This window comes from Aspergillus ambiguus (genome assembly GCF_047715705.1).
Source record: "Aspergillus ambiguus strain CBS 117.58 unplaced genomic scaffold BDV59scaffold_94, whole genome shotgun sequence".
Classification (NCBI taxonomy): Eukaryota; Fungi; Ascomycota; class Eurotiomycetes; order Eurotiales; family Aspergillaceae; genus Aspergillus; species Aspergillus ambiguus.
The window spans coordinates 1,270-12,543 of record NW_027395607.1 but is presented as its reverse complement, the minus strand read 5'-3'; the positions used below and the strand labels follow the sequence as shown (position 1 = coordinate 12,543).

The window sequence follows — 11,274 nt, the reverse complement described above, 5'->3', positions numbered from 1 at the left end:
TATGCGGGTTGTGGTGCGGTGCGGATTATATTTTTAAGAATCCGCAACCCGCGCGGATTGTTTTTTGACCCTGCGGGTTGTACCCGACCCGCACCGAGTGCACCCCTATATAGGTATATTTAGCCCGCTTAAGAAGGCGTACGGAAAGCTTCTTGAAGACCGTATGATTGCCGGCAACAATTTTATTAATAAAGAAGACTTTTTATCGCTATATCCAGATACGCGCAGCAGAGGCTTTACTTCAACCAATATCTATAATAGTTTTAGAGGAGCAGGGCTTAAGCCGCTTAATCCAGAGCATATCTTTCTAAGCTTTCCTTTCGACTACGTACGCCTACACCTGCACTATTATTAGCTAAAGGGTCGATTTCCTCCGCTTTTTAGACTCTGCAGAATACTCGTTAGGAAATTTTAGAATTTGAACTAGTGATTAGGATTTAGCATTGGTTACTCTATACTTAGGTAAATTTTGACAGGAACTCGACATTGTTGGAGTTCTAAGTCTAGTCGGAAAATAGCCCATGGCCGGAGCCCCGTCCATGCCACAAATGGTCGACCGGCACTATTCCCATTCCGTCACCATGCAGCTCGATGACTCCATCGCTATCCCAACTGTGCCGCCTCCTCATCCGACACCTCCTGTCGGGGCTCCAGCCTTTCAACCAGTTTTGGCGGGCGATATGCAATCGGACCTGCAGACCCTGGAGCAAGCAAGCGCCGCCTTCGAAAATGCGCCTGCAGACAAGCCGGTCGGGGCTCTCTATATTGCATGTCAAGCAGTGGCCACAGTGGTCGGGCGCGCGGGTTACCGTGGACAGCATATCACAGCACAGCGCAATCCATACGATCGACGGTTGTGGGCTGCCAGTCAACAGAATCCGTCGACACGCCCGCATCAAGCACCTCTCCAGAATGCCCTTCAACCGGATCGTACAGTCGAGGAAACGCAGTACTTGCACGATAGGCTAATCCAGCCCGAAAAGCAACTGCGCGAGAGACAGGCCAAGAACGCGGCGCTCCAGCAGCAACTGGAGTTGCGAGAGCGCGGAGCCATCCAGCAGGCGCAAAGGCCGCCACGGCCGCAGTGGACACAGCAAGAACTCCACGGCGTTCGAGTCGCCTACGGGCCGCCAGCGGGCGATATCGCACCGTCGATGAGTCCAGGAATGGTCAGCGGGCCATCCCCTCCGGCCGTCGAAATGGAACTCGACGGATCGCTCGCGATCTCAACTACGCCAGCTCATGAGGCCATATCACCGGACGGAGTCCCGCGCCGCACACCAGACCCTCCATGTCCGTCATGGCTGGAACAGAAATCGGGCGGGGCATCCTCGCCCTCCGAGCCCCGGGGGACGGCCATTGTACCGCAGCAGGGCGATGATGTGGGAACGACAGGAAGATACAGCGCAGACCACGAAGACGCTCCTGACAGCCCCCGGGCTGACTGCCACCCGAACAACTCGGCGGAGCCAGATTCTAATATGACTGACTAGCAAGAATGGGAAGTGGGGGAGATATCGCCATCGCGGTGTTTGTTAGGAAAATTGCAATATCAAGTACGGTGGAAATGATTCGTCTCTGACGGACACATGGTATCCAGCTCGCAGAATCAAAGGCGCTCACTTCTGCTTGTTGATCATTTGTCGTCCTAAACTGATTAACCCATCCCAGTATCAAATCTTTGATCTCTGAGGCCGAGACCGCATAACCGGGACAGAAACCTCCGGTAGCGTGGCCTCTAGATTCCCAATTCGTTCTAGTTTGGATTTTAAATGTACGTACCCCTCAACTGTCGCCCCTCTCTTGAGATATAAGGGGAGACCAGCTTGGGAAGCGTCAAAGACCAACTCCATCCCCTTTTCCCAGATGATCTTTTGTGCGTATTCAAATGTACGACACCCAAAACCCATGTATTGAAATTCCGGAAGAACTGCTAGAGTTGGACACTCAACCGAATTTCCCAGATCCCCCAAGATTTGCCGCTCCTCGTTATAGAAGTTGGCGATATTCTCTTTAGACACAGCGCGATTCGGTATTTCGCGTTCTTCCATAGCTAAAAGCTCTCGCTGTAATCCTGCTGAAGTATTTAGCCTTGCAAGAACATCAACATCTAAAGTCGAAAATGATGGTTATTACGTTTCTCGGTTGTGTCTGTGTTCCAGGCTGCCTTCTGGTCTGCTGAACCATGACACACGAATGTCATATACCCAACTAATCTTGACCGCAAAAGCTCCTGAGGGGAGATACATGAAGACAGATCGTTTGGTTCAAGTTCGATAGCGAGAATCTGATGGCCAGGTGTCACAAATGATTTCCGTAGCGTCATCAGGATGCCCTCATAAAAGTCCCTGGGATAGGCATCACGGAAAGGATAGAAGTGCGCATATATGTGATCATTCCCAAATGCTTGTGCTCCGATAAGTGCCAGAAAGGGAATGTCTTGCTGAAGAGCTGGCCGAATTCGCATGTTGTCGATGGACAGTAATCGCACACATACACATATACAGAGATGAGAACTTCGCGGTAAACCGGCGAGCTGATGGAGAAAAAGTTGAGAACACAACAAATCTGCTCGTAAATCTCACCAGACGTGGGGCAGGCCAGCTGCGTCGATTACTTGTGTCGTTACCTAGACGTCACACCTTTCCATGTAACCGATCCGATGGTAGCTGACCCACGAAAGCTGAGCTTCCATTGGGTAGTGATTATGTTACATGGATGGTACAACATCAGGTCCAAAAGGCTACTGTCCGCGAGGAAAAAATCCGCTTAATACGATTTTTTATCTAGAATTTTTCACCTAAAGAATAAATTTTATGTGTCCCGTTTCCGAGAAGTCCAGTTTCAGGCCCCAATCGTGCTACCGTCGAAGCGAAAAGAAATATCCGTTTTCGAAAACATCAGTTGTCAAACCAGTCTTTTTGTGTCATCTGCTCTCCCTTCGTTATAAAGACCGAGCACTTTCTTTCAATATTCAACATATATTTCCTTTTACAGGATATTTCCACTAGAACACGGAAGGGGAGTGTTCTTGCTTGCCAGCGACCGTGAAAGCCCGGTGCATTATTCAACGAGATTGCTTCATAAACTATCAGAGGAGCCCATGACCCTAAAACAACAGAGCAAGCAGAGTTCTGATGGATTTCGCTTCCTGTGTCCTTAGCCTAGATAACTCTTGCCTCTTGATACGAAGGTAGTGTCGAATAATTCTGCGGTCAATGCTTTTGTCTAGAGATGACATGCATTTCTCCAGCAGCATCAAAGCACTCTCAAAGTCAACAGGAAGGAACTCGATAGGATCCCGAAAAGGGGATTCCGATCTGCGTATAGAGGCATCAGGCCAGCGGCAAAGTCGCTGGTCTTGCAACCCACGAATACCAGCGGCAATGATGGCAGATAACGTCAGATACATATTCGAAGTTGCATCCACAAATCGAAGTTCCCAATGGCCTTTTTCGATCTTTCGAATCGGGAACGCTCGATTCTCGGTTCCCCACCCCACGATTCTCCCAGCCTCGAATTCCTTAACTCGCTCATATGATATCTCGTACGGCAAACCAAAGGCGCAGAGCATTGGTAGGCTTTCGAGCAGGCCAGCTAAGAATGACTCCTCATTATCTGGAGGGTCCAGAGAAATGTGCACATGTTGTCCATTGCTTTGCTGGCCAGTTCCTGGCCTAGGCGACATTGTGGCCACGCAGCCATGCCGTGCAACAGTCGTTTTCAGAACGTCGTGCGCGAGTATCAATTGGTCTACCGCCTGCATGGGCGGAAGTGGCGCCAGAGGAATCTCGTACTGGCCGCTATTGCCTTCAATGTGAAAGGTATTTATCTTCAGACCGACCTTCTGAAGTTCTCGCACACATTCTTCCACAATCCTGAAGTGAGGTTCTCGCATGCCAAGTGCTGCACAGCGGCCTATTTTGGAGCTAGCAGGCAGAATGTCCCCATCTGACGACACACTAACAATGCAAAATTCGATTTCAAACCCAACGAGAAAGCGTAGACCGTATTGGTCTGAGGCCGCTCGGAGAACGTTTGTCAGTGTCTGACGAGGACAGAGGGCCATATTGAGAGTCTGCTCCCCGGTTATTGACTCGACAACAGCGCACATCACCATTCCATAATTGTCGGTAGTCCTCCGTAGTGACGTCCAATCAGGATATAGATAGTGCACGCCTGGTGAAAATGGGAGGTAGGAATTATCGGCCAAGCAGTGAAGAGATAGCGGGGCACTTTGTAGGGGCTTATTTCCGAGAGCAAGTTCCGCTGCATAAGTTTTCGTCACAACTCGAACTCTTAGGATACCCGACAGGTCCTGCCATTGGCACCGGATGAACTCGACAGAAGGGTTTGCTTGCAAAAACTCTCTCACCACGCGAGCATGCCCAGTCCCTTTTACAGATGCCAGTAGCGGGTTAGGCTTTCCTGAGTCCATTAAGGGATATTGTATCAAAATAATATGCCGATGGCGGTACAATCGCCATCCAAGAAGGATACCGAGAGACGAGTCCGAACTGGTGCCAAAATTATGACTACCTGGCGGCTCCACTATAAGTATACTTATTCCACATTTATCTACTGTTAAAAAACCAGCATCCGGTTATCCGAACTCGACGTTATTTAGATTCGAGAGCCGGATCCGGCGTGAAAGGCATATAGTCACTCAAATGCCGATGTAACGTAACCTACTATTTCAGCTCATTGACGACCCTTACGTCACGCAAGGATAATTAGGAAAGCACATGTAAAATTCTGAGTAGAAGAATATGAAAACGCGGGGCTATTTTCTGTTATATCTTGGAGCGTGTCTCGTCCGCCTGTCAACCTCTACTACGTTATCAACTGCAAGCCCTGGAGAATGTGCGCATGCTGTAAGACTTGACGAGGCACACTGTTGAATGCATGAGCCGTATTGATCGGAGCCGCGGTTTCCAGAAGATGTGTCATATCAGCGTCTGGTTAACCCTTAATTAGCCTGCTGCCACGCGTTTGGATACTACTACTACGACTACCAAAGCACGCTACAGCACTTTCCTCGAAAGGGAAGCCGTCCATGTTGACCGAACAACTTAGTGAATAGCCCGAGGAAGAAGTTATACAATGAAAAATACCGTACGATTAATTGTTTCCATTACTCGTAGGCTTAATTTTCAATTTCCAGCCGTTTGTGAAATTTGCGATAACCTGGGAAATCGACAAGAAAATCACAGAGCAGAAAGGATGAGAGTCTTGTCGTCATTATCTATCTCCCTTTCGCCTATATATACTCCGCTGATGAAGAAAGTTCCCTTGTCATCTCGGTCTACTTTCAATCCATTTCTGTGAGGGTTTAATACTTCGGATATCTGTGACTGTTAGCAAGAATGCCCCAAAAAGACGACCACATGGTCTTCACGACCGACCATTCTCCCTCAGTCATACGCACTTATGAATGGCGTTCAGTTGCAAACTCCTGCGCATATGTTCTCCCATATCTCAGAACGTCGATGAAAGTCTTAGACGTTGGATGCGGACCAGGTTCTATCACTATGGACCTGGCGAAGAAAGTCCCAGAAGGCCATGTCACTGGCATTGATTACGTTGACGAGCCCTTGAAGATAGCCCGGTTAAGGGCAGCTCAACAAGGAATCACCAACATTGACTTTCACACGGGAGATATTTACCGACTTGACTTCCCCGCCAGTACCTTTGACCTTGTCCATGCGCATCAAGTCCTTCAACATATTGCTGATCCTGTACGAGCCCTTAAAGAAATGCGAAGAGTCGTGAAGCCTGGCGGAATCGTGGCAGTGAGAGAGTCGGCTTCATGTGTTTGGTACCCTGAATCCCAGGGCATTCACGACTATCATAAACTGAGTGCATGTGTAAGCAAAGATAAAGGGGGCCATCCTCATCCAGGTAGCCACATCCACCTGTGGGCAAGAGATGCAGGGTTTGAGTTAAGGAATATCAGGCGTACGACGGGGTCTTGGTGTTTCAGTACGCCCGAGGAGCGTGAATATTGGGGTGGCTCCATAGCCGAGAGGGTAGTCTCTTCAGGTTTTGCCAAAATCCTTGTGGAGGAAGGATATTGCACTGCTGATGATCTCCATGAACTTGAACAAGCTTGGAGACACTTTATCAATGAGGAAGTGGCTTGGTACAGCATGCTGCATGGAGAAATGGTTTGTGTGAAATAACTTCGTTTCTTGACTTTCCCAGGAGGCTTTTTGAGTTGCCAGGTGGTTTTATGGTCAAATCAACGCGCACTACACTGACTTTGGGTACTCTTTTTTTTTTTTTTCTCTCAGTCGGATGGTCGCTGCACTATGGAGAAGGTGGAAATTGTATTTACGACCGATGGACCACGTCTACCCACGTCCCATAGGTTAGTTGCTATGCAAATATCAAATTACTGAATGAAACACTACTATCTGCCGCATTAGTCCTTCAAAGCTACGGTAACCAGTATCTGTCCTCCAAATTTGCAACCTAACAAAACATTCAGTAAAATAGGCTCAATTCTTAAAATCATCAAAGTAATCACTGTAAGAGCTAACTTAGTTTTGCATAGAAAACCGTTCAAATTCTTCTTATACACCTTTATATTCCAAGTGGTTTAAGGGTGACAAAGAAGGGGAAAAAAACTTATTTAGACTTGTATCAAGTCAAGTGTTAAAGCCCGAATTCAACTGCAGCCAGCGGCTTCGGGAAATTGGGATTCATTCAATACAACCTGGCAAGGTCGCTGCCTCCATTTTCTTTTCTTGTGGACAGTCATGACGAATAGGCCTAGGCACCACCCTGCGAACGGGTAGGACGAACCTGCCTGATACTCTGGTATTTGATCTTCTGGCCATATTCCAATTACTCCGAACACGTGAAGAAAACACTGTAACGTTACTTGGCCGTATGTTAAAATATGAGGGTCATGGCAGCCGCAAGATGTGTGAGCGGAGTCTGATATTCAATCCCTCCCTGATTGTGCTTAAATTCTGTAAATTAATGGATATATAGTATCATGACTCGCTCGGTCGAGCTCTCCAGATTGGACGCCCTTGCACCACCGGCAGTGTATATAGTTGCAGATCGGCTGTGGTCACTTTAGTCCGGCGTGGTGAAACTGCTTAATAAGCCATTGGGCAGTCATGTTGGACTGTGTACACGCAGTGTATCGTTCAGTAAAAGCATTTACAAGTATACGAATTAGATTTTCGTAAACGAGGACCAGTGCACGCTTATTTGTCATACTTCCATAAAAACGCAACTACCATGGGTTTCCCCTGTAACATGCTTATTGAGTAACTTCAACGATTTACCAGTTTCTAAGTACTTTTTGAACCGCATGTAGAAAACACCAAGCGTAAGACTCCTGTCACGATATGACTCACGACGAGTACCAAGTCTGCTACAACCCTTAAGGTTTCATCAAAAAGAATTCCCATGTGACCCTCAATCTCGCAAGCTACTGATATCGCAAGAGCACTACTCGACCGACCTTATTTTTGGGAATCGCTAATTATCATGATTCATCACTATAGTATAATTCCGCCTGCAGCCGGGATACGCGACCTATGAAATAATATGCTGTATATAAACAGAACACAAGCACCGACTGTAGCAGGATGTCACCGATCGAGTGTGTTGCCGCCTTATCTTTCTAGCGCAGTTGATATTTTCTGTTTATGAACTTCCTACTCAATATGTCAATTCCCCAGGGTCCAGCAGCGTCGTCGTCCCGGATAGACGAGAGCGACATACGGCCTGAAGAATTGGGAGAGTTAATCCGAGATGCGTATCATAGGCTCCACGGCCGGGTTGTACATACGCCGACAATCCCACTCCATTGGATGGCTAAACCATCGCAAGAGATATGGGCTAAGCTAGAATGTCATCAACATACGGGCTCGTTCAAATTTCGCGGGGCATTAAATGCCGTGGAACTTAGTAGCGCACAGACAGTCATAACAGCATCCGCCGGCAACCACGCTCTAGCTATTTGCAGGGCAGCAAAAACCTTGGGCAAGGAATCCACGATCATTGCTCCTTTAAATATTTCCGAGATAAAATCAAAACGGATCAAGAACGATGCCACTCATCTTGTGTTCTACGGCAATGACTTGGCTGAGGCCACCAAAGAAGCCATACGGATAGAGAAAGAGGGTCAGGGAAATGTCAGTCATGACACAGCGATGGCAAGGCAACCCGAATATATTTCTCCATTCGACAACATTAGTGTCGCTGCTGGAGCTGGCACCCTGATGTTTGAGGCCATTCAGGACACAGGCGACTTTGATTACGTTATCGTCCCTCTTGGCGGTGGCGGCTTGGCTGCCGCCGTAGCCTCCTGGTGTTCTGTCCATTCGCCGTCTACAAAAGTCATTTGTGTGCATCCGCAGGTATTTGGTCGCGCGCTCGGAGGAGAAAGGGGAAGGCTGTCGCAGAGTCTGCGGAAGCCAACAGAACCGACCCTCTGTGACGGACTTGCAGTACAGCTTGTCCGGGATACGCCATTCGCGTATATCCTTGACACACTCATCGACGAGGTGGCCGAAGTTCCAGAGAAATCTGTGCAGGAAGCGATATCCCAGGCTTTGCGATTCCAGTCACTGTTACTAGAGGGATCTTCAGCGGCAACCATAGCCCTGTTAAACGACGGACCCGATTCCATCAAACATCTGAAAGGAAAGGTGCTGCTTCTCCTGACCGGTGGAAATATTTCTTCTAGCAATGTCGCCCGATCGATCGTAACCCATGTCATCCACCCCGATATGCGCCAAAAACTGGGTCTCCGTGGGATTATCAATCCCTCTGCGATTGGGGGAACCCTCGACAAATTGGCGGTTGCTAACCATTACCAGGAGGGACTTAGCAGTCCTACAGGACCTATGCTCTCCTGGACCAATGATGCTATGAGTGGAAGAACCTACCAGAAACCGAGAGACCTGGTGGCAGCTTTAATGGACAGTTTTGGAACTTCGATGGAGAACCTTCTGCGAACCGTGCATCAAAGAAGGCAACTTTCGTCCTACCTTGGCCTGGAAACGGATCAATGGTCCGAGGCTATACTCAGCGGCTTGATCGAGCAGTTGCAGAATCTCGCAACCGAGTTTACTGGGACTCTCTCGCAGGACAGTACCCCTTTTTGGATTCTGGAAGAGCGATATAGAGTCCTCCTTCAACTTTATTCAGCGGCGTCCTCTCTCATGCGCAGGGTCGCTGCATCCAATGACCAGTCTACTCGGGAATGGTTCCACAAAACTGTATTGCAAGACCAAAGCCTTTGCAATTATGATCGTTACGGTGACAACGATCTGCGGGCAGCTGAGCTAATGGCTCTAAGGGCTCTGCGGCCGGCACGATCCGCGCCTGTCTCATTGTTGCTGACATCGAGCGGAATGGCGGCGTTCCAGGTGGTCTTGCAGTATTTATTACAACGGTTAAAACCAGGTGACACGATTGTGATGCCTCCGTATATATATTTCGAAGCCAATGAGCAGCTTTCCAGTTATCAGCATCTGTTCCACATCTGCTCTGCCTCCAGCTTCGATCCGGTGGATATCATCCGGGAAGCCGAGAAGCGCAATGCTCGAGCTGTGTTTGTAGACCCAGTGGCCAACATTGTTGGGCTACCAGCTACAGACATCAGAGCGTTTCTCCGGCAAGTATCTATACGGCCGGGGTGGGAAAAGAAGATCGTCATCGTTGACGGCACCATGATCTCAGGAGGGCTTCGAGTGTTTGACTGGGCGCAAGGGCCGCATGCTCCAACACTTCTCTCCCATGAGAGTGCCAGCAAATATTTGCAGCTAGGCCTTGATTTACAAATGGCTGGGTTGGTCATTTGTAGCAGTGATCTGGATGGGCGCCTCAGGAAGATCCGCCGTGACACCGGAACTGTCATGATGGGGCGGAGCCTGTCACTTCTACCAAATCTGACATTTGAGCTCTACCGATCTCGGCTGCTTATGCTCACTTCGACTGCTGAGCTACTGTTTGAGGGCCTCTCAAAACACATCTCTCACATCGCCAGGGTCTCGTTTCCGGCAGAATGGCGGCGTTATGGGTGGGAACACGGAGGAGGATTAGTAACTGTTGAGTTCCTTGACAGCGGCTTGAACAATAAAGAGGGTCTCGACTCGTGTATTGAATTGGTTCTCCGTGCTTCAGCGAAGGAGGGCTTACCCATAACAAAGGGAGTTAGCTTTGGATTCTCAACGTCCAGGATCTCTGCCAGCTCATCCATGGCGGAAAATTCAGATCCTTTCTTACGAATCTCGGTTGGAATACATGAACAAGAGGTTCAGACGTTGACGAAAGTATTGACTACATCAGTTCTAGAGTACTCGTTTGTATATTCTCTTGAAGAATAGGGTTACGAAACCGTCGGGGGAGGTTGGTAGGCGGATTACTGGAGGAAGCTGTTCCAGTCAATATCAGCCATCAGGCCTGCTTGGTACGCCCCCTTTCTTAAAAAATTTGTGTGGCATAAGCGAGTACATTTGCATGCGTGTAGAATCTGTGAGATTCTCTTCCTTCCATAGGAACACTCAGTTGGTGCTGCGTGCAGAGCCAGGATGCGTGAGACAGAGTTTCGAATCTACGAAAACAGTAGATCTTTTAAAGATGATGATGATGATGATCAGAATGTGCAAGGTCTTTCTTTGAAGTCGAGTTTTACTTCTATGTGGAGTGGTATCCAGGAGAGTCTTTTAGATGCTAAAGTACTATACGGAGGGCGAGGATCCTCCTACAGGGGGTGTTCCCTCGTTTACGGATGCTTTATGGAAGGGGTATGTGCCGTGGGTAAACATTCTCAGTTATGAATGAGTGAAGCTGACATTGTATTTCAGAGCGTCTGGAGCAACGGTGGCTTGAGCAACTCCAAGACAGTGTCAATGAGTTTAGTGAGGTGGACGTTTTGGTACGTCGGTTGGATCAGTTGAAGCAGATGGTTTCTGTCATGACACAGCCTGCTGCGGTGCCTGGTGGTGTACCCAGCGTTTCTTATATCTCGGATGATATAGTCGACTTTGGTGGTCTTGTCGATATGACGGGTTGTTCGTTTGGTCAGCAGCGGTCGAACAGCATGGACCAGGAAGTGTTCTTCAGCTTCCCTATTGGGTGGACGTCTGGTGTGAAAGATGTCTATATGGCTCTTTTGGCTTGCCGAGCATCGGGTCACGCGGTGAAGCTGCAGGAGCTTGCTCTCTGGGTTGGTCTCCCAGAAGAAGAGGTGGAAGAGTGTTTAGGTTGGTTATCGCAAACTGGTAAGGTTGTATCTGTCGGCGA

The 11,274-nt window shown here is 48.6% G+C and overlaps 5 protein-coding genes across 5 annotated transcripts; 3 read left to right on the top strand and 2 right to left on the bottom strand.

The window, feature by feature from the left end:
* Positions 1 to 636: 636 nt before the first annotated feature.
* Positions 637 to 1,967, top strand: BDV59DRAFT_189975 (uncharacterized protein; the record flags this gene model as incomplete). The annotated part of the gene is made up of 1 exon (XM_073691692.1): positions 637 to 1,967. A coding segment is annotated over exon 1 (809 nt), but the record flags the coding sequence as incomplete, so codon positions are not given.
* On the bottom strand, positions 1,584 to 2,467 carry BDV59DRAFT_212189 (uncharacterized protein; the record flags this gene model as incomplete). Its single annotated transcript, XM_073695978.1, has 2 exons — positions 1,584 to 2,074; positions 2,137 to 2,467. The coding sequence occupies 2 exons, from the start codon at positions 2,465 to 2,467 to the stop codon at positions 1,674 to 1,676; spliced, it is 732 nt and encodes a 243-aa protein (XP_073542523.1). The 3' UTR covers positions 1,584 to 1,673.
* Positions 2,468 to 3,109: 642 nt separating this feature from the next.
* Positions 3,110 to 4,438, bottom strand: BDV59DRAFT_196998 (uncharacterized protein; the record flags this gene model as incomplete). Its single annotated transcript, XM_073692819.1, has 1 exon — positions 3,110 to 4,438. One exon carries the CDS (start codon positions 4,436 to 4,438, stop codon positions 3,110 to 3,112), a length of 1,329 nt encoding a protein of 442 aa, XP_073542522.1.
* A 949-nt stretch (positions 4,439 to 5,387) lies between these two features.
* BDV59DRAFT_196997 (class I SAM-dependent methyltransferase) lies at positions 5,388 to 6,182 on the top strand (the record flags this gene model as incomplete). The annotated part of the gene is made up of 1 exon (XM_073692818.1): positions 5,388 to 6,182. The coding sequence occupies one exon, from the start codon at positions 5,388 to 5,390 to the stop codon at positions 6,180 to 6,182; it is 795 nt and encodes a 264-aa protein (XP_073542521.1).
* A 1,503-nt stretch (positions 6,183 to 7,685) lies between these two features.
* On the top strand, positions 7,686 to 10,557 carry BDV59DRAFT_212186 (tryptophan synthase beta subunit-like PLP-dependent enzyme; the record flags this gene model as incomplete). The annotated part of the gene is made up of 1 exon (XM_073695977.1): positions 7,686 to 10,557. One exon carries the CDS (start codon positions 7,686 to 7,688, stop codon positions 10,353 to 10,355), a length of 2,670 nt encoding a protein of 889 aa, XP_073542520.1. The 3' UTR covers positions 10,356 to 10,557.
* Positions 10,558 to 11,274: the final 717 nt, after the last annotated feature.